Source organism: Myiozetetes cayanensis, unplaced genomic scaffold (genome assembly GCF_022539395.1).
Source record: "Myiozetetes cayanensis isolate MyiCay16 unplaced genomic scaffold, myiCay2020 scf324, whole genome shotgun sequence".
In the NCBI taxonomy this organism is placed as follows: Eukaryota; Metazoa; Chordata; class Aves; order Passeriformes; family Tyrannidae; genus Myiozetetes; species Myiozetetes cayanensis.
Genome location: NW_026087549.1, coordinates 21,697 through 44,476, shown reverse-complemented (window position 1 = coordinate 44,476; position 22,780 = coordinate 21,697). Strand labels below are relative to the sequence as shown.

At 40.4% G+C, this 22,780-nt stretch overlaps 1 protein-coding gene across 2 annotated transcripts in view; it reads right to left on the bottom strand.

Annotated features, from left to right (window-relative positions):
• Positions 1 to 1,491: 1,491 nt before the first annotated feature.
• LOC126646130 (5'-AMP-activated protein kinase catalytic subunit alpha-1-like) overlaps positions 1,492 to 22,780 on the bottom strand; it is a 41,570-nt gene continuing 20,281 nt past the window's right edge. For both annotated transcript variants that reach the window (XM_050327227.1, XM_050327228.1), the window contains 7 exons: positions 19,512 to 19,605; positions 18,896 to 19,040; positions 17,226 to 17,313; positions 16,223 to 16,447; positions 10,451 to 10,937; positions 9,915 to 10,041; positions 1,492 to 4,825 (listed from right to left, as the gene is read on the bottom strand). In XM_050327227.1, coding sequence (XP_050183184.1) covers positions 4,581 to 4,825; positions 9,915 to 10,041; positions 10,451 to 10,937; positions 16,223 to 16,447; positions 17,226 to 17,313; positions 18,896 to 19,040; positions 19,512 to 19,605 — 1,411 coding nt within the window. In that variant the 3' untranslated portion in view covers positions 1,492 to 4,580. The remainder of the gene's footprint in view (positions 4,826 to 9,914; positions 10,042 to 10,450; positions 10,938 to 16,222; positions 16,448 to 17,225; positions 17,314 to 18,895; positions 19,041 to 19,511; positions 19,606 to 22,780) is intronic.

The following is a 22,780-nucleotide window of genomic DNA, read 5'->3' as shown; positions in this document are numbered from 1 at the left end:
CTGCCAGAAACTCACTTCAACTTCCAGATACCAAGACAAAATAATAACCATGGTTGCCTTAATGCATAAGAGTGCCAAAAAAGTATATAAAAATTAAAGCCTTTTGCACCTTGACACCTTACACTTGTGGTCAGCATTACAAATTTGCAAACCAAGATAGATACCATTTACAAATATTTAGTTTAACATACACAGGAAACTCAGTGATTCCAAACCAGTTCCAGATGAGGAATTACTTAAAAAAACCAACCAACCAAACAAACAAAAAAAACCAAAAAACCTGTGCATTTGTTATATTGTACAAGTGCAATATTTAACAACTTCAAAATAAAATGGTAACAAAAATTTATTTAGTACATCAGAATAATTTCTTACAAGGCTTAAAAAAACCCCACAAAACACAAACCTCCACTTAAGTAGGATTTGCAGTTGGTCTCATGTTGACATCTCAGTCTCAGGAGTTTAAAACCAAAGTTGTCTTTAACAGAAATCTTCCACTTTGAAATACAGTAATACATCTGTGCATTACAGGGACAGTGTGAGGATAAAGATCTGAAGTTGTAACTTGTACCTACATACTGGGCAGACCACAACATTTCCCAGTTCAGAACAGTTTACAGGAGCTCCAGGGCTTAAGCAGTTTCAAGTTTCATCAAATTCTGTGCTGTGCATATTCATAACTGGAATCAGTTGGCCTGGATTACACTATTCTTATAGCTGTAGCTAGCATTTTTCAGCTAGACATTAACTCCCATTCATTTTCAGGGTCAAAGTTTCACTGTTCATAGTAATGTCTTGATTTCCAGTCTCTAACCAGGAGAGCAATCTTCAAAACAAAGTAGATAATGAAGAAATTTTGAAGAGAATAATCATGGTCGAATGTAAAACTAAATGTTTTATGACATAGCTTATTGTGCAATGTTTACATCTATTAGTGCTAGATGAAAATGGAACTGTGGATAATTAAATCTAGTTTACAAAAGATTAAATGTTTTTACAGAAGTGCTAGCTACAATTTTAACATTTGAGGTTCAATTTTCTTCCCAAAACATTGCAAAAACCATAACTTCAGTATGATTTATGACACTGGTAAAAGAAATCCACTGTTAAAAACTTTTTGAATACGTAGCACAAATAAAGGCTGGGCATAGAATGGATTGAGAATTAGCCCTGGGGAGGACTGGGGATGTTTGTGGATGAGAAGCTCAGTACAAAATCACAGAATGGCCAGTAAGTAATGCTTTAGCTAGTCTGGTAATTTCTTCATCTCCTGTAAATGTGTGGTAATCTTACTTTTCTGTTATTAAGATTGAATTTATTTGCATGTATACAGTGCCTAGGCAAATAATGCAAAACAGCTAATGCACTGTAATTATCATAGAATCATAGAATCACAGAATCATAGAATGGTTTGGGTTGGAAGGGACCTTAAAGATCATTTAGTTCCAACCCCCTGCCATGGGCAGGGACACCTTCCACTAAACCAGGTTGCTTAGAGCTCCATCCAACCTGGTCTTGAACACTTCCAGGGATGGGGCATCCACAACCTCTCTGGGCAACCTGTGCCAGTGTCTCGCCACCCTCACAGCAAAGATTTTTTTCAAATATCTAATCTAAATATACTCTCTTTCAGTTTGAATCTGTTGCCCCTTGTCCTGTCACTCCAGGCTCTTGTAAAGAGTCCCTCTCCATCTTTCTTGTTGGCTCCCTTCAGGTACTGGAAGGCCACAATTAGGTCACCCCAAAGCCTTCTCTTTTCCAGGTTGAACAAACTGAATTCTCTCAGCCTTTCCTCATAGGAGAGGTGTTCCATCCCTCTGATCATCTTTGTGGCCTTCCTCTGAACTTGCTCCAACAGGTCCAAGTCCTTCCTGTGCTGGGGACCCTAGAGCTGGATGCAGCACTGAAGGTGGGGTCTCACCAAAAGGGAGTAGAGGGGCAGAATCACCTCCCTCAGCCTGGTGGCCACTCCTACTTTGATGCAGCCCAGGAAACAGTTGGTTTCTGGGTTGAAAACACACATTGCCAGCTCATGTCCAGCCTCTCATCTACCAGCACCCCCAAGTCCTTCTCAGCAGGGCTGCTCTTGATCTGTTCATCCCCCAGCCTGGATTGATACTGGGGGTTGCCCCAACCCAGGTACAGCACCTTGCATTTAAGTCTTGATAAAACTCATGAGATCCCCATGGACCAACTTCTCAAGCTTGGCCTGGTCTCTCTGGATGGCTCCATCCTTCAGGAGTGTCAACCGCACCACTCAGCTTGGTGTCATCTGTAAACTTGCTGAGGGTGCACTCGATCCTTTCGTCTATGACATTAATGAAGATAATAAATAACACTGGTCCCAATACCGACCAAACATGCCCCGGTCATGCACACTTGCAGCCCAGAAAGCCAACCATGTCCTGGGCTGCATCAAAAAAGTGTGACCAGCCAGTCAAGGGAGGTGATTCTCCCCCTCTACTCTCCTCTTGTGAGACCCCACATGGAGTACTGTGTCCAGCTGTACTGTTGGAGCAAGTCCAGAGGAGGTCACTAAGTTGTTCACAGGGCTGGAGCACTTATCCTATGAAGACAGGCTGAGAGAGTTGGGGCTGTTCAGCCTAAAGAAGGGAAGGCTCTGGGGAGACCTTATAGCACATTCCAGTACCTAAAGGGGGACCAGAGTGCTGGAAAAGGACTTTTAACAAGACCATGTAGTGATAGGACAAGGGGAAATGGCCTTAAGCTCAAGGAGGACAGGTTTAGATTAGATATCAGGAAGAATTTCACTATAAGAGTGGTGAGGCACTGGCACAAGTTGCCCACAGAGGTTGTAGATGCCCCATCCCTGGAAGTGTTCAAGGCCAGGTTGGATGTGACTCCAAGTAAACTGGTCTAGTGGTAGGCGTCCCTGCCCATGGCAGGGGGTTGGAACTAGATGATCTTTAAGGTCCCTTCCAACCCAAACCATTCTGTGGTAAGTTGTCATGATCAGTTTTAAATGTTTAGTTGAAAAGTTGGACTATTAATGCCACAATTTTAATGGCACAGTTCACTATAAAGGTGTCTTGGGAAAACCTAAACCTATATATGTATTTTCAACTGCAAAGGGGATTCTATATAATATACGCTGTTAGCATATGATATAAACAGTTGTATCAAAGTATGAACATATTTATAACAGTGAAAATTTTAGGTTCTGGAATAGCATGAAAGAGGCCTTAGAGCTGTGTTCTTAACTACATGCACGTGTTTATAAGGAACAGGATTCTCAGCCTGCAGTAGCAGTGGGGAGCTGCTGTGCTGCTACCATACTAAGATATGAGTTAGTAAATCTGCAGATAAGGAATCTGGTGACAGTTCTCCTTCACAGAGGCACATTTTGTTTCAGCCCACAGAGTGCCAAGTCTTCCCAGCATTGTCTCTCACCACTGTTGTGGCCCAAATTGTTCTACTTACAGCCCACAGAATTTAACTCTTAGTGCATTACAAACCACCTACATGTATTTCCACCTGGTTGGATTTGCATGGATTGAATAACATTTATCCATTATTAAATGCAGTAAATTATAATGTTGTCATGGTTTAAGCTCAGATGGAAATTAAACACCATGCAGCCCCTCACTCAACCCCCCCCTCTGTCCCTCCCACCCTGGTAGAATGTTGAGATAAGAACAGTTTAATAATTGAAAATAAAGTAAAATACAAAAATTATGCTAAATAACAATAATTATAATAAAAAGGAAACAAAGTGATGCACAATGCAATTGCTCACCACCCACTGACCGACACCAAACCCCTCTTCCTGAACCCAGATCAGCCCCTTCCAGTTAACTCCCCCAAGTTTATATACAAGCCATGACATTCTATGGTGTGGGATATCCCTTTCGTCAGTTCGGGTCACCTGTCCCAGCTATGCTCCCTCCCACTGGCAGGGCATGAGACAAGGGAAAAAAGAGTCCTTGACTTAAGATAAACATGACTTAGCAGAAACCAAATCATCAGTATGTTATCAACACCATTCTCATTCTGAAACTAAAACACAGCACTCTAACACCTACTGAGAAGAAATTAACTCTACACTAACTAAAACCAGGACAAATGCATTAAAACTATCCTATATCATTAACTGCCAAATAAGGGAGAGGAAACAGCAGTTTTAACACATTACTGTTAGATGCTGACAATTCTGATCAACTGAGGCACAACTATAGATGATGATCAACAAGTCATACTTAAGTCATTGAACTAGTAAGTATACATTTACTTACAGTGCATTAGATGTATGTATTACCAGTGAAAAAACCAAGAAGGCCAGTATAACTTAAATATTATATGAATTCTAATGTGTTATGAACACTGCCCAAAGAGCATGTGACTTCCTGTACCTGTATTATGCTATTGGACAGCAGAAAATCAGAATTCAGCTTCAAAATAATATACATAACTGCCCATAATCATTCCAATCCCTCTGCAAATTGCATTCTGTGGCTAGTTTTTTCAGCACCTTAGTTAATTTAACTTGATTATAACTGGAAGCATCTGACTGTGATTTAGGCATACTTATTGCTATCAAAGAAATAAGCCCATTTTCAAAATTATTGTGCAAGTATTTTAATAAGATTTGCACACATCTCAAAGAACTCTATTGTATGACTCCCTGGTCTTGGAGTTAAGTCAGCTTTAGAAGAATCAAGTGAAGAGATCACTGATGGTGTAAGGGATATATCTGCAGATTTTCCTTGTGCATCAGCATCTGAATCTTTTTGACAGGATCTACAGTTGCTCACAGAACCTGATCTCTGTGGAGTTGCAGTCCCAGATTTTGCTTCAGTAATTTCATCTGGGGAGCAAATGGAGGAGGGAAATTAGTCATCAGTACCAAATAAGTCATAGGAAGAGCAAACTTCTTCCCCTTTTCACACTTCTAACATTATTTTTTAAAATCTTGATTAATACATAAACAGCTTTTGCAACTGTATATAGTTGATACAAAATAAAAGCTTATACATATAGCAACACAGAATCAAATGTCCTTATGCAAATTATTCTTGTGCTCTGAACTGTGCTCCAGGACTATTTGATCTAGTTTAGACCAGCACTCACCATATTTTTCATTAAGTTATTTCCAGGGGAAGTTAGTGAACATAGGAGTTTTCACATCAAAGCTACTTTAAACTACAGTTTGTAAGAGGAATAGAGAACAGTTAGCTGTGATGGAGGGAAAGTCAGATCAGCTTCACTATTGGAAGAGAGATGCCAAATTCATGCCCTTGGGTTGTATTTCCTCAAGAGTTGAGGCCAGGACTGCAGCTGCCTGTTGGGGAGCCCAGCTGGTTCTGGGCTCTCAGTAAACTGAGATACTGAAGATGGAACTTCTTACACCTGGCAGAGGGTTAACCACGGACAGTGGGGACTGTGACACAGTGGGTTTCCTGTGAGGAATGTCAACCTATGGTGTTTGGACATGTGGCTGTATGTCCAATCATGAGTTGTTATGATATGGTAAACCAATGCTGTGTGTACATGTGTTACCCCAGAACTGTATAAAGGTAGCTGTACTGTTGCAATAAAAAAAGCTGCTGGTATCCTGAAACCCATGTCGCCTCCCCGCCTCGACCGCGACATATGGTGAACCCCCGACGTGATTGCGAAGGAAGATAGAAGAGAACTCGACGACAAGAAGCGAACGAAGAATCGCTCGGGCGGGATCTCGAGAAGCTGCTACCCGGAGGGATCAGACGGCCGCTGACCCCCCCGTTCCGCTTTCACCGCTTCTCAGCCCGAGAGATCGTATGCCGCTGAGCTGCCTTTTGCTGCTGCTGAGAACTTTCTCGCTGCTGCTGAGACTTTGTCACGGCTACGTAAGTTACTGAGCGGTCCGTTATCAACCCTCCTGCCGCGCTGCCCCGTTCTACCTCGGAGCGTTCGTAATCTCGCCCCGCTCTCCCCCCCGGAGCGCTCGTTATCTCGCTCCGCGTTCCAGCTGCAGCCCTATTGACACTGCGTGGCTGCGTGCGCAACCTGCGTAGCCCTCGCTCCTGACATCCCAGCTCCGTGCAGGGCCTCAGCCCGCTCCGTGCCCGGTTCGCGTCCCTCCGCTATCACCGGACATCCCTGACTGTGCGTGGAACAGCTGAGACCGCACCCCGAACGTGCCCTGACTCAGCAGTGCCGTTTGTTCCGAGCGACCCTGCCTTCGTTACTCTCGCAGCTGTGGGGCAGACAAATTCCTGTTTGCCGCACTCCCCCGCTTGGCTCGGACTCTTGCGAAATCTCGGTATCCCGGCAACTGCCTTTTATCAGCAGTCGGCTGCTAAAGCAACATTCCAGCTACTGTTCGTCTTCGCTGTATTATTACCCTGCTTGTAACTTACATTAGTACCTCCTGAAGCAATCTAAAAGGTTTTCACGTCCTGAACAAGGACGGAGAGAGACAGCTCCGAGAGAGCTGTTGGAGGCGGGAACTCCGGTGTAGTTTTAAAAGCGACAAAAAAGTCGCAGGGGGCCGGCCCAGATCTTTTGGAGACACCTGTCTAGAACAGGTGAACCACCGGAGTATAATAGGTTCCATGTTATCTAAAGAGGATGACTCTGTCGTCCCGAGTGGCAGTTACTGCTAAAGAGAGACATGGAATCAAGCTAGATGCCCTGCTCCTGCAAAAATGCTAATTTGGAGCAGAGATCACGGGTACCAGGACTTCTAAAGTTGCTTTCAGGGGAGTCATGGAATTATTAACTTCCTGACACCTGCTTTTTGAAGCACTGAAAGACTTTAAGAAGTCAAAAAAAAAAAAAAAAAAAATTAAAAAAAAAAAGTAGAAAAATAAAAAAAAAAAGAGAAAAAGAGAAAAAAAAAAATGGTAAAAAAAAAAAAAAAAAAAGGGGGGGGGAGGATACTTGTTTGTTCAGCTGGCTTTTGAGGAGCAATATTCTTATCCTCCAACAGTCTGCTTTCTACCTACCTGTGGCACATGCACAAGCTACATGGACAACTCATTTATGGACATTCAGCACTGAGAAGAAGGAGTACCATTCTTGTGGACTGATGAAAGAAGGACTGGTTGATTCTTTGCCTATGTGTGTAATTGTATTGTATTATTGATATTGCCATGTCACTAGTGCAAGGGCCCTGTATTAGCTGATGCTGGCAATTTTCTATAATACAAAAGAGGGGGAATTGTTGGGGAGCCCAGCTGGTTCTGGGCTCTCAGTAAACTGAGATACTGAAGATGGAACTTCTTACACCTGGCAGAGGGTTAACCACGGACAGTGGGGACTGTGACACAGTGGGTTTCCTGTGAGGAATGTCAACCTATGGTGTTTGGACATGTGGCTGTATGTCCAATCATGAGTTGTTATGATATGGTAAACCAATGCTGTGTGTACATGTGTTACCCCAGAACTGTATAAAGGTAGCTGTACTGTTGCAATAAAAAAAGCTGCTGGTATCCTGAAACCCATGTCGCCTCCCCGCCTCGACCGCGACAGCTGCCCCAGCTGCATGGCTCTTAAGCAGTCATCTCCCCTCCAACAGGAATGGCATTCATCTTATACTACAGTAGAGGTCAGTGCAGGAAAGTGATTAATCCCCTGTATCAAATACTACTAGATCTAAACAAGCACTTGTATTGTCAGAACGGACAAGGCAAGAATTGCAGTGCCAAGTCAGATCAGGTTAAACTGTCACGAAACTCAGCCTTAGCCATCCTATACTATGATCCAGCCATATTCCAGTGAATCCTTTTCCCATGCCACATGCTTTCCTAGGCATATCATGTACACCATTGGCTATAAATAATTTGTTTTAGTCTACTATGCTCTTAAACAAGCATTATGGCCAGTCTATATTTGCTCCTCCATTTTCAGGAAGATACCCGACTTGCAGATTTAGCTGGGATAGAGTTAATTTTCTTCTTAGTAGCTAGCATGGGGTTATGGTTTGGATTTGTGCTGGAAACAGTGCTGATAACACAGGGATGTTTTTATTATTGCTGAGCAGGGTTTGCACAGCATCAAAGCCTTTTCTGCTTCTCACATAGCCCCACCAGCGAGGAGGCTGGGGATGCACAAGGAGTTGGAAGGGGACACAGCTGGGACAGCTGACTCCAACTGACCAAAGGGATATTCCAGATCATATGGTGTCATGCTCAGCATATAAAGCTGGGGGAAGAAGAAAAAAGTGGGGGATGTTTGGAGTTGATGGCATTTGTCTTCCCAAGTAACTCTTATGAATGATGGAAATGGCTGTACACCACCCTGCCCATGGGAAGTAGTGACCAAATTCCTTGTTTTGCTTTGCTTGCACATGTGGCTTTTGCTTTCACTATTAAACTGTCTTTCTCTCAACCCATGAGTTTTCTCACTTTTACCCTTCTGATTCTCTCTCCCATTCTACCTGGGGAAAGTGAAGGAGTGGCTGTGTGGGGCTTAATTACCAGCTGGGCTTAAACCACAACAGAAGTGTATGCTGTGTTACTGTCACTCTATAAAAGTTTTTTCTACAGATCTGTCCAACTGCTTTCAAGACTTCACTTACTGCAAGCATGCAATTCCCATCTCAAATTTTGTTTACTACTAGCATTGATGGGTTGGACCTGGCTGGCAGCTAAACCCCCAGCCTGTTATAAGTTAGTATAAGAATTTAGACAACTCAATTCCAATTAAACATTGATAAATTTATTAAGTAAGCGATAATAAAGCAAAACAGCGCTGGGTGGCCTGGAGGGCAAGCGCCCTGCCGAGGCACACACTGAAATGTAGTAAATGCTCCTTTTATATATTCTCAAGTCCCGGGTTTTTGGATGTAAATTTGTTTACGGTTTGAGTTCCTGGCTGTTAAGTGGTCGTCTGGTACTTATTAGAGATGAAAGGTGCAGTTCTTATCAGTTGTTTATTGACACTTGCTTGATTGGCAAGCTGTCTGTGAAACTTATCTTGTTTAATTACAACAAAAAGTTTCTGACTCCCTCATACACATAAGATTTTATGAACAAAGTTAACCCTTCTATTACACAGCCAGCCCTTCATTCACTCCACCCTACCTTAGTGCAATGGAGGAAGAAAATTGGAAGGACAAAAGCAAGAAAACTCATAGATCAAGATAAACACAGTTTAATAAGATGAAGCAAGAAAAAAAAAAAAAAAGTGATGCAAAGGCAATTACTTGCCACCTCCTACAAGCAGACTAATAATGCACAGCCAGTCTCTTGAGCAATAGTGACCTTCCCCAAACTCCCATCCACTCAGATTTTTTGCTAAGCGTGACATCATATAACATGGAATATCACTTTGATCAAGCTGGGTCAGCTGTTCAGGTTATGTGCCCTCACAACTTCTTGTTCACCCCCAGCCTACTTATTGGGTGCACCACAGTGAGAAAACAGAAAGACTAGATACTATGCAAGTACTGGTCAGCAATAGCCAGAACACTGTTTTAGTCACAGATCAAAAACACAGTCACAGATAAAATAAACAGCACCATACCAGCTGCTATGGAGAAAATTAGCTCCATCTCAGCCAGACCCAGTACAGCAACATACAGCTCAAGTCAAATTTGCATGCCTAAATGCCAAGCTTTATCTTCACTAGGAAAACATGTTCCCATACTTCAGATATAAATTAACATTTAAATTTGGGGGTGAGGTTGCAAAACCAGTTTAGGTTGATCCAAAACTTACCTCCCACAATCCTTCCCCTTTTGCACCAGCAGTATTAGTGCTGGTGCAGATGCAAAATGGAGCAGTTCTGGAGTTGATGTAGCTAAAAAGTGATTATTTAAAGAATGAAACAGCTAACCATCTGATCATAGGAACACTAGACCAGGAAGGAATAAAGAAACATTAATGCAGATCTAGTTTGGCTTAAATTAATTAATTAATTTAAAATTATTCCCCTTACAAGTCCATTGACTTATGTAAGTCTTTACATACCATCAATGCTACGGAAGTCCAGTAAGTATGTCCTGCTGTCCACCTGATACAATTGTAGACTCATTTTGGAATATGCATTTGTCACTGGATTCTTCCTTCGAACACGCAAATAGTATGGATTTACAACCTAGTACATGAGAGATTTGACTTAGTAACTAGAACTGCTTAAGAAGCACTGCACATTGTTTTTCTTATTTCAACTCACTGATATTATCAAGTGATTTCAGGCTTACTTATCAGAGGTGTTTTTTTTTTTAACAACAAAAACACACCAAAAAACCCCAAACAAAACACCCCACCCAACACATTCCCAGAGCCCCAGTAGAAAGGTTAAACACATTAGCAAGATTTTTCCTGTCAGCATAAATAGCCTCCCCCAAAACCCTTCCTGCACAGCCAAACATAAGCCGTCAGTACAGGCACATGAGACTATCTTCCACATCACAGGAGAACAGTTTCAGACTTCTAGGTTATGTAATTACACAGCTCAAACAAAAATTTACTGATGTCTGCTGTAAAGAACCTTTATTTTTTACCTTCCATTCATAATCCAGTTGTTTAATTGCTCGACAAACTTCAGCCATGATATCATTTGGTCGACTCTGACTCCGTATTCCCAAGTGCCACTTTGCTTTTCTTACACCTTGGTGTTTTGACTTCTGTGGATTCAGCTCATCAAGAGTATGGCGGGGACGTGGTGCTTCAGCTACTAAGAATGGCACTCTTTCAGGATGAGGTCGAGACAGATTGTGATCATCAAGAAAAGAATCCAGTGGGCTTGTAGCCAAGTAGAAGTCTTTGGCCTCGTTCATTATTCTTCTATTATCTATAATGAGGTGATAAGCAACCACTAAAGGGTCCTGATGATTTTGGCTGTATAGACAACTTAGCACTTCCTCTTCAGTGCATTCAAACTTCTCACAAACTTCTTTTAAGGCTTCATCATCAATCATGGTAGAACTATATGACGGGTCTTCAGGAAACAGGTATTTGGGAAGGTCCTGCTTAAACCATTCATGTTCTCTAGATTTAAAAATAAAGTCTGAGTATATATAAGTACAGCAAGCCTTTTCAGTATTGAATATTTAAAAAAATAAAATTATTCTTCATCTATACAAAAAAGATCAACGGTTGTCAGTCCAAGTCCCCTTCTGTGCAGCACAACGGTACATAATGAAAAGTAATTATCTCCTTTACAAGATTTTGCTAGTCATTTTGCAGGAGACTAAAAAATGCCTCTTTCCTCTAAGGGTTTCAACTACCTGATTTCCAATAATATCTTTGTATAAGTCAACTACCTTTTTATATAAATAGTTGTTCTTTGGCATTGGGTTTGTGGTTTGTTTTTCTTTTTACTACTTTGCTTATTTTAGTCTTGATATATTTTCAACTGAAATCTGTATGCTATCTAATCAAGCTGTCCCTCCCCAAGTACATACATAACAAATTAAAGAAATCTTGATACTGAATAGTTTCTTTGGTAATGCTTTAACATTGAAGTCACACAGTCTCTACCCCCAACAATCTGCCTATAATTTTTTCATTCAGAAACCCCCCTGCTCTCTCTTCAAGTCTTAAAGAGTAGAGGGAAGGCTATGGAAGAGTCAATCTGTACCTCTTTACTAGTGTATCCATGGGCTAAGAGGGAAAAGGAAATATACAGAAGGGACCAAATACTTAGGTTGCCCAATCATACAGAAAAAAAATAAAGTAGTTTTGTGTGCCTAGAGTAAGCTGCTTAACTAGTCAAAGGATATGGCATGATGCTAATTTTAAAAGTATCCTGCTCTATAATAAATAATGGCCAGTCTTCGCGAGCGAAGATCCGGGGAAGGTCTTTACACCTTCCAGCCTGCGCATTGGATTTTTTAGGTGAGACACAGTGTGCGCGGAACTGAGCCCACCCTTTAATCCTAAGGTTCATCTGCCGGGGCCAAGCGAGCTTGGACGGTGGCAGCGAGGTCCTTAGGACGTAGATGGGTTGCCTTTAAGGGCTAACGAGCTCCATTTGCCCGGGAGTGTCCCTGACTGGGAATTGAACCCGGGCCTCGGCGGTGACAGCGCTGCACCCTTAACCACTAGACCACCAGGGGAGGACTTGCTACAGATTTAAGAGCAGTTATATTGATCAAACTCTAGTCAGTATGAGCCTGAGAACACACCTCAGCACAAGTGCATTGAGCAAAATGTACTTTCATCATAAGCAAGCAGTTAATTTGGAAGTAGAAAAGGCTTTTCCCATATAACTATAAAGCACAGCTCTAGCTGAATAACTGAGTATTTTGTTACTATTTGTTGCAGTGGACCTCTTCCCTTGCATACACACACCCCTAGAAAAATTAAGGTATTCAATTAAAAGTTTGTCCTTTAAACTGAGATGATGTCTCATAGCTAACAGGACAAAATTGTTTAGGATTCAAAGTCCAGCCATGCTCTGTAGTCAACAACTTTCAACATCTTTTTTCACATCACTTCTCTTTCAGACTTATTTAACATTACTTAGATGAGTGGATAGGAACTTAGCTTAAGTTTTACAATGTTTACTTCTCAGTGCTTTGATTTCTGCCAGTCTTTGCAATGACTTCTATGCCTCAGTCTTCAACAGCAAGTGCTCCAGCCACACTGCTCAAGTCAGGAAAGGCAAATGCAGGGACTGGAAGAATAAAGATCCTGAGCCTACTGTAGGAGAGGATCAGGTTCAAGACCATCTAAGGAACCAGAATGTGCACAAGTCCATGGGACCCAATAAGAACCATCCACGGGTCCTGAGGGAGCTGGCAGACCAAGTTGCTAAGCCACTATCCATTGTTTTTGAAAAATGGTGGTAGTCAGGTGAAGTTCCCAAGGAGTTTCCTGAGGGAAATATAACCCCCATTTTTAAAAAGGGGAAAGTGGAAGACCCAGGGAACTACAGACCAGTCAGTGTCACCTCTGTGCCAGGCAAGATCGTGGAGCACATTCTCCTGAAAACTATGCTAAGGCACATGGAAAACAAAGAGGTGATTGGTAACAGTCAACATGGCTTTACGAAGGGGAAATCATGCCTGACAAATTTGTTGACCTTTTATGCTGGGGCTGAAGCACTGGTGGATGGGGCAGAGCAGCTGACATCATCTACCCGGACTTATGCAAAGCATTGGACACTGTCCTGCACAACATCCTTGTCTCCAAATTGGAGAGACATGGATTTGATGGATGAACCACTCGGTGGATAAAGAACTGGCTGGATGGTCACACTCAAAGAGTTGTACTCAATGGCTCATTGTCCATGTGGAGACCAGCGACAAGTGGTGTCCCTCAGGGGTTGGTACTGGGGCCGATACTGTTCAACATCTTTGTCAGCAACATGGACGGTGGGATCAAGGACACCCTCAGCAAATTCACTGATGACACCAAGCTGTGAGGTGCAGTTAACATGCTGGAGAGAAGGGATGGGCCATCCAGAGGTGTCATGGGTTTGCCAACTAGCCCCCCTGGGGCTGAAAATAGTTTTTTCCAGGTGGATTTCCGGAGAAAAAGCCAATCAAAAGTTTGGGTAACATCTCTGTTAATTACATATTTAAGAAAATGGAAGAGAAGGTGGTGGGGCAGAAGAAAAATGGGAGAACCAACGTAGCAGCCGGCCCTGCTGGGCCTGGGCATGCGCCCCCCACTCTGGGCCAAGTCTGGCATGGGCGAGGGGGGCCAGGCCCCCCTTTTCTCCTGTAATAGAGTAGAGAAAAAAAAAAACTTTAGAGAAAAACTTAGACAAGAAATACTGCAGAAGGAATTCCAGGCAGAGATAGCAAAGCCTTCAAGGTCAAAGCTGGCAGCCGGAGAGAAAAGACGTGAAGGGGGGGAACTCCTTCTCTCCCCCTCTCACTCTCTCTCCCTTCAGCAGGGAAAAGACTGAAAACTAAAATCCCTGCCACCTGTGGCAAACTGTTGGGGAGCAGAGACAACCCTCTGCAGCTCATGAAGGAGCCCACGCTGAAGCAGAGGAATGCATGAAGAAGATGTGACTCCGTAGGAGGCCTAGATAAAACAGAGTCCTGCTGGAAACCTGTGGCCCATGGAGAGAGAGAGACCTACGCTGGAGCGAGATGGCCCGGGTAGGCTTGGGATCTCAGTGAGGGATCCAGGCTGGGGCAGATGAATTTGTGACCTTAAGGGACAGCAGAGAATGGAAGAACTGTTGCCCGAAAGGTGACTCACACTAGAGAGGTCCATCAAAGACTCTCGTGAGGCAAGACCCCACAGGAAACAGGGGTGGACTCAAAAGCCATTATCCCTTGTGATCCTGTGGTGAAAATCCATGGTAAGCAAGTGTCTCCTTGCAGTCCATGCAAGATCCCCACAGGGCCTGGACAACCCCCCAGCCTCTGGTCTTAGCCCAAGAGGGGGTAGGCCCAGCCCTGAGGTCGACATAGAAGAGAGAGAGAAAGAGTTCCAGCTGCAACAAATCGGAGTTGTTGTCCTAGAGATAATAGAAGAAGAACTTTTGAGTGCTGCAATATTATTTAAAAGACCTGTAGCTCCGGAAATGGAAAAGAGACTGCTTCTCCTCCTGAGCTGATACAAAGGGGGGAGGGGTATTTTTGTAAATACATAGCATTTCTGCCTAATTAGAATTGTAGTAAATATAGTTCTTTAGTTTTTATCTTGCTAGTAATAAATCTTAATATTATTCTCCCCAATCAGATCTCTTTTGTCTGCATAAACCTTCTCTCAACTTATAGCAATTGTGTGGGGAGTGAGAGGAAATTGGCCCAGAGCAAACCCATGACAAGAGGGAACTTGACAGGCTTGAGATGAGCTGATGCAAACCTCATGAAGTTCAACAAAGCCAAGTGCAAGGTCCTACACCTGGGGTGTGGCAATCCCAGACACACCTACAGGTTGGGTGGAGAAGGGATTGAGAGCAGCCCTGTAGAGGACTCTCGTGAGACCCCACCTGGAGCACTGCGTAAACTTCTGGTGCCCCCAATATAAGAAGGGCATGGAACTGTTGGAACAAGTCCATAGGAGACCACAAAGATGATAAGAGGACTGGAGCATCTCCCCTATGAAGACAGGCTGAGAGTTGGGGCTGTTCAGCCTGGAGAAGAGAAAGTTGCATGGAGACCTCATAGCAACCTTCCAGTATCTGAAGGGGCCTACAGGGCAGCCAGAGAGGGAGTCTTCATCAGGAACTGTAGTGACAGGACAAGGAGTAACGGGTACAAATTGAAAGAGGGGAAATTTAGATTAGATATTAGGAAGAAATTCTTTACTGTGAGGGTTGCGAGACACTGGCACAGGTTGCCCAGGGAGGTTGTGGATGCCCCAACCCTGGCAGTGTTCAAAATCAGGTTGGATAAGGCCTTGATCAACCTGGTCTAGTACATGTCCCTGCACATGGCAGGGGGAGTTGGTACTAGATAATCTTTAAGGTCCATTCCAACCCCTTAACATTCTATGATTCTATGAACGTACTCCCCATTGTAATAAAGTAGTAAGGGATATATGTAACACATTTTTTGTTTTACTGAAAGAACATGAACATTGCTAACTTGCTAACTTCAAACCCTAAAAGAGGAAGCATTTTCACTAAGGTAGTATTTCAGAGCTCTCTCCTTAGAGCTTCTTACAAAGAAAACAGGAAAACCTAACTATGCTACTGCATGAAGGACAGCTTTATCAGCTACCTTTTTTTTAATTCTACTCACTGTGCACTTGTCAAAGTGGTCACCCCCTCCAGAATCCTATCTTGAAATCTGGAGTCCATGATGGCTATCTGTAGCTACAAGCTTAAACTTATCAGTTTTCTGTGTACTAATTGTCACTCATTCACTGGGTTTTGAAGCTAGAATAGAATGCCATCTTATACATGGAATATTCTGTCTCAACAGATTATTTTGCTGAGTCTGCAGAAATATGAATAAAAGTGATAGTTATCAGGCTAAAGAGTCATAACTTCTCCTCAGACATTCACAATACAAAACAGCAGTTCTTAACCGAAAATAATTTCCTTGTCCAGAGAAGTCAATAGAGTACAGTTTTTGCAAACCATTCTGCAGGTAAACAGGTTTGCTTTAGCAGTCTTAAATCTAGAATTTCTCAGAATGTTTATATGTAACATATATATTTGTTTTACTGTGACCTCCAATAGATACTTCATTGGCCACAGGAGATCAGAGCCAGAGCTAAAGCCAAACAACCAAAAGTTGAATTTTTCATCTTAGACTAGAAAACAGGGACAAGCTATATGAATGATTTCTTTGTTCTGCATATTTTCACTAAAATTACCATTCCAGCATCCTGTGATCAGACATCAGTTAATGTTTTACCTAATGTTTCTGATTGTTGCTCTCTTCATTGGATCTACTTGCAGCATGTGTTTCAGAAGACTAGATACAGATGCATTCAGGTACTGAGGGGTATAAAAGATACCATCACATATCTTCTTAAAAAGGGTTGGCACATGATCATCATCAAATGGAAGTGTTCCACATAACAAAGCATAGAGAATAACCCCACTGCTCCAAATATCTACTTCTGGACCTGCGTATAATCTGGGAAAAAGGTAACTATTAGCAATTTGTGCTTAACACATTTAAATAGGTTTTTTTTCTACATTCTTACATTGTATCATGTTAATTAAGAGTGTGTGAACTTTGGACAACTAATCTGCAATTACTATACCATTTCAGTGCTATGCTTTGAACTCTAGTGTCCTTCCCCTTCAAATATGTAACAAAAGCTAGGGCAGAAGTACTTAGTTTTTCTCTATATTTTATAAAAATAATCCACAGATACAATTCAAGACAATGGCAAACTGAAAGAAACTTACACCTGCTGCCAAGAAAGCCCATGTTATACTATCACTGTTTGAGTGCAATCTATGTAGTCATCTAGCCTCCAAGTCTTGGAGATATTAGGGTGGGTAGCATAAAGCAGCAGATTTGACAATCACTGAATACATTCAGACTGAATATCTATTCTGCAGCAGATATTTCACTGCTATTCAACTTCACAGTAGACTTTGCCTGTATTTCTATCTGTACCTCTACTTCCAAGATCTGAGCTGTAAATGAGATTTTTAAACCAATTCAGGCACACTGCATACACTGAATTTGGGACATCACACATGACCTCCACCTTACAGAAACTATTCAAAGTTAGTTCATCGAAGTCCTAAATGTTTAAGAAAAATTATCAAGGCAATTAAGAGTTCAGCCCATAGTTTCTTAGCATCAAGCTTGTGAATTGCGCTAGTTTTGAAGCCTTTAGAATTAAGCAGCAAAATGACTGAAGTATGTGCACACATGCATCCAATAGAAAAGAAACTACCTTCCTGAAATTACTTCTGGTGCAGCATAGTTAGGGGAACCACAGCTTGTTCTTAAAAATTCTCCATCTGACATCATATTTGATAGACCTGAAAGTATATAAGAGTAACTACTAAAGATTCAGAGAGCAAAGTGATTACACACTGCATATACCACCTAGAACAAATTACTAGTAATTCAAATTCAAATTTATCTCAGTAAGAAGGCAGCATTGTTTGGAATTATTGAGATTTTTATATGAGAATGCCACATGATCCTGCATTTAGTTTACCAGAAACTTGAGTAACATCAATCCGTTATTGCACACAACCTAGGAATGTTCTAAAACATATTAATTCCAAGACAAAAGCCAACCCATTCGTGATTACACAAGCATGATAGAGAACAAAGCTACTCTAAGGGAGAGAGCAGCATAGCAACATAGGATTTTGGTTGTTAACAAGAAAGCGTCTTAAAAACCATATTCGCTTCTAAATGCCAAAGTGGAAGATGCTACCACAGAATTGCCTAAAATTGTTTAAGAGGTTATATAGAATAAGGGAACTGAGGAGTACACACAGCTTCACCACAATTTAGACACTGACACTGCTTCAACAGGTTTTTGAAACACTACAGTTTAAAAATCAAGCTATACTGTTAGTGATTAAAGTGTACTTTAGAACTAGGCCATCCTCATCCACCAGCCTTTAGCATATCCTATGATCGGTAAAGAATTACCACTTCTAGAATAGTTGTGGAAAATATCTTCTAGTTTTCTCTGTGAGGGCTGCATAATCAAAATCAGTATAGGTCAGAGAACTCAGACAGAAATGATGCCCTTTTACTGGGGGGGGAAGAATATGAAAGAACACAGCTTGGCTAGTTTTCATACTTGCACCCATATACTTGAACACCATACTTTTAAGATATATTTAGAATACTTAGCATTACCTAACATCTTTCAGAGACCTCCAAGTGCTTTACAAGGGCAAGTATTTTCTACTATACCTACAAGAGTATGAATACCTTACTATGTTTATATGGTCAGGTTTCCCAATTCAGACAGTTCCAAGAACCAGCTACCAGTCTTTGCAGCAGCTGTGTTAAACAGCTAGTATAAACAATTAAGCTTTCTTATTAGTTAGGCAGCTATATAGCTAAAAGCACAGGAATTTGCAAAATTGTTCTTATTTTACCTTTTATGTTTTAATTACATTTTTCAATCACATCTTTTGAGTTTTCAAAGTGAATTTAGAGCAGTTTTTTAGAAGAAGTAGTGTATTTTACTAGAGCAATGTGGTTCTTAAATATGATGAACTTTCCTTGCACTGTACTTACAAGAGAGCTAAGCATCTGCATTTTATAGATAAAGAAACAGACAATAAGAGTCAATTCTGAAGTAGCAAGGTGGGGAACTATTTAGAATTATTTGAGAAAACATTAAGTAAGACCAAACAAGACAGTTCACAATTTCACCCAGTCACAGAAAATACCCAACTTGAAGAGAAAGCTTTAAAGGAAAATAAATTCGACACATATGCAAGAACATAATTTTGGTTTACATTGAGATTCTCTTGTATTATGTCCTACCACCAGGATATTCAAGTATACACACTTTATTAATTCCCATAGTAATTAACAGGATCTAAATAAAACTAGAAATGTGATCAGATATAAAATAGCAATGCTTACCAAAGTCAGCTATCTTGGCATTCATGTGTGCATCAAGCAGCACATTTTCAGGCTTCAGATCTCTATGTACTACCATATGCCTGTGACAGTAATCCACACCAGAAAGGATTTGCTGGAACAGACGTCTACTTTCCTTCTCATCAAGCTAAGACAAACAAAGGTTTTAAACAATTTTGAGACAGTGGAGGGATAACTTGGTTTTCCTCTATATGAATTAAAGGAAACTTTCCCATGACTGAAAGTTATCATTTCTAGTTTTGATACTTTATACAGCAGATGATCAGTACTTGTAGCAGAAAGCTTCATAGCTTACATAATTTTGTTTGTACCTGTCACAAATCCAGTTTGTACACAGTAATTGTAAATTAACATATCAGTATCATTTATTCTTCAGTAGAGTGGAAAAATGCTACAAAGTCATACATAAAGATCTCAAACACGTTAACATATAATTGGTTTTAGTTTCAAAACAAGATGTAATCATAAAGTATATTTTAATTGCTAACAGCAAAATTAACACTGAATACATAAGAAAAAAACCTTCATTTAACAGGAAGGTTTCAAAAGCAATAACAGAATGCAAGTCACTGATTTGTAGAGTTGGACTACTTCTTACCCTTCCATTTTTACAGATATAATCAAACAGTTCTCCTCCTGAAACATATTCCATCACCATGAAAATGTCAGTTGGTGTACTGATGACCTGGTACCTGATAAGAATAAGTATCTGTTAGTCTGTGCACTCAGTTAAAGCAGCTAGTTACATTTAGTTAAAACTAAAGTTGTGCAAAGAGTCAGATAAAAGTATAATTTAAAAAAATTAACAGCTCATTTACAGCTACTGGAATGATAATATTTTTTAGAAGCTATTTCCTCTCCTTTTACTATGTGATGCTATCATTGCCAAGACTAGCAGGGAATTTTTATTTCCCACCAGGAAGATGGGTCTTTGTACTTTCAGAGGACTATTCTCAGTCCAAATTATTTCTGTGAAGCCATATACAGTACTGCCTCACAGACACTTTAGTGCAGTGAAGAAGGAATTGAAAAGGACTTTGCTAGTGTCTCAAAAGCACACACCCTTCAACTTTAACAGGTAAAAACCCCTTGCCTTGTCATAAATAAAAAAAGTGTACTTCAAGACTTGAAAAAATATTCATGAAGATGAGCAATTATCTTTTACAAAGAGATCTATGTTTGTCATTAGTATTTAAGAGTATTGACACCCTGGTCATTATATTTTTATCACTATACTTTAAGGTTAGCTTTGAGGTTTTGAAAAAACTAGGTTATGTTCAAACTCCCCACTTAAGAGATTGATATGTTTTTTACATATCCTTACCTAAAGGTTGTTTAATTTTTCCCCCCTTACAGCAGTCAGAAGTGACCAATTTTTAACATAATAAGAATTACACACTGGTAAACCTTCAGTCAAAAATTCAGATACTATATTAAGAAGACAGGACGTAGCAATTGGATGAAAATTAATGTTCCAAGGTACTACACTCAAGCATACAAATATCCCAATTGTAAAAGAATAATTGAATTCACACATACACTACAGAACTGAAATGTTCTTCAAAATGTTGATTCTAAGACAAGGGGGAAAAAACAGACACTCCAGCTTACAAAGACAAGGTTTTCTTGACAGCAATGAGTTCAGTCTATTCAGGTGAATGTATGTGTGCACATATATATGTGTGTGTATGTATTTAAACAGCTTAGTATCGTAGTGTAACATTCCAATAACTACCTCAGAATAGTATTCAGGTTATTTTCAAAGTTAACTTTACCTAATATCTTATAGTCCAAGATGCTTTACCTTTACTAATTTTCTCTCAAATACTTTGGTTGAAAGTATGTCATGTATTTGAACATTGTGAAGTTGTCACTAAGACACTACAGAAATAATCCAAAAATTACAGTGCAACCTCATTTTTAACACCCTTACTGTTAATGACCTTTCTCATAGTTGTGAAAACAGCTTCAGGTAAACATAATCAACATTTTATATTTTAGATCTTCACAGTGATTTTCCATCCTCTGGATATTGAGATAATGAACAATGCTGGGAGATAAACCTCTTAGCATCACTGAAAAGAATGAGCCATTCTGCACCTCATGTTTTCAGCATCTTGAAAGACTCAGTCATGCTTCTCTATAGTCAGTTCATTTTTCTAGTTATGGAAAAGGAGGTTGTGAAATAGTTACATACCTATAAGTAAGGTTATCAAACCACACAGCACAGATGACCAGAATGTACAAAGAGGCAATTTATATAGGAAAACAAGATGCATTAGATTGCTAGAGGTCAAAAACCACAAAAGGAGATGCTCCAAAGGTTTTTATTAAAAGCATGGTATAAAAAGAAAATCTTATTGAGGCAGACTTGCAACTGTATATATTGCTAAAGCATTGTATGAAAATTTTAATAAAGTACAATGTTCCAAATTAGACATTGTCTTATTTGTAATATTCAGCAGAAATAATCTGATTACCTTTATGCCAAATATCTTGAGCTGCTACCTAGCAGTTCCCCAATCCAGCTAATAGCACAAGCAGCATGATCCAAAGTCACCAGCAAGTCTACCTACACAACAGTATCAATTATAACTCAAATGCTATTTACATTCAGGCTAATAACCCTTCTGTTTTGAAAATGCAGGCTGAACAACTGAAAAGCTAGGGATCCATCAATTTTTCCATCATCTCCTTCATCTTGTCCTTTCTCTCAACATGCAGAAGTGAAAATTCACCCCATAATTCCCCGAGAAATAAATTGCAACCTAAAACCTGTTAAGCTGACTTAAAAGTTCAGCAGCACCAGAAGTACACATTCCTGTTCCACTCCAAATATCTCAATCGGTACACTGACACTTCCTATTTTGTTTTAGCTTCAGGTATGTACTTTGGACTCATTCATGAATTCTAACTGGCAGCACTAGCAGCTCTGCAGCCAGACAAATCAGCTCAATAGTCTTCTGAAAACTGACCCACTGAAGAAGTCAGTGTGATCTGACACAACCCAATTTAGCTCCAGTATAAGTGCTGTTGCCGAATGAGTGCATAGGGATGGCATATGTCAGTGAAAGCATGGTCTTAAGAAAAGACTGACAATAAAGAAAACCTAAACTGCAACACCACAATTAACAGCGAAAGTAACCCACATTCTAGATGTGCCCTGCTAGATGTGCAGGTTGACTTTATAGGAAAAGTAAAAAAGTCAATAGCATTTATAATTTATTTCCTCAGATACAAGGTGTCTACTCTGGGACATATTTAACTGTACTCCAAACTCTGCTGATGAGCTACTGATCAAACAGATGTAAATAGGCACACTGTAAATATCACATTTATTTAGTTAAGCAGTAACAGCTATACTGAAGACCTCTGAAATATGAGATTGCATTTAACAGACTGCACATCTTTCAGAAAAACCTTGCAGAGTACCATCTACATAGGAAAAACAGGGCACTGACCAACACATCACTAAAAAATATTTTGAGTAAAGAAAATACAATAAATTTACTATAGAACTACCCTTTACAAACTTGTTCTGAACTCAGTTTCTAAGCAGAAAGAAAGATCAAACATAACCAGAAAAAAGAAAATGGAAGCAGCAGCTAAAAAAACTGAGATGGATGTTACTATAAGCTGCTACCCTCTATATACCTGCCCAAAGAATTTTTAAGTCAAGATCTAATGGAAGACCTCTGCCCTGCAGAAAAATCAGTTTTGTGAAAATGCATTACAAAGTACATAAAAAATAATTACATAGTTGAAAACTGGTTGCTATCCTAAAAATATACTGCTAATAACATTGCCCTTTCAACATGTTTCAGATTAGTGAGAGCAAGGGATTACTGTTTAAATAGATTTGATTAT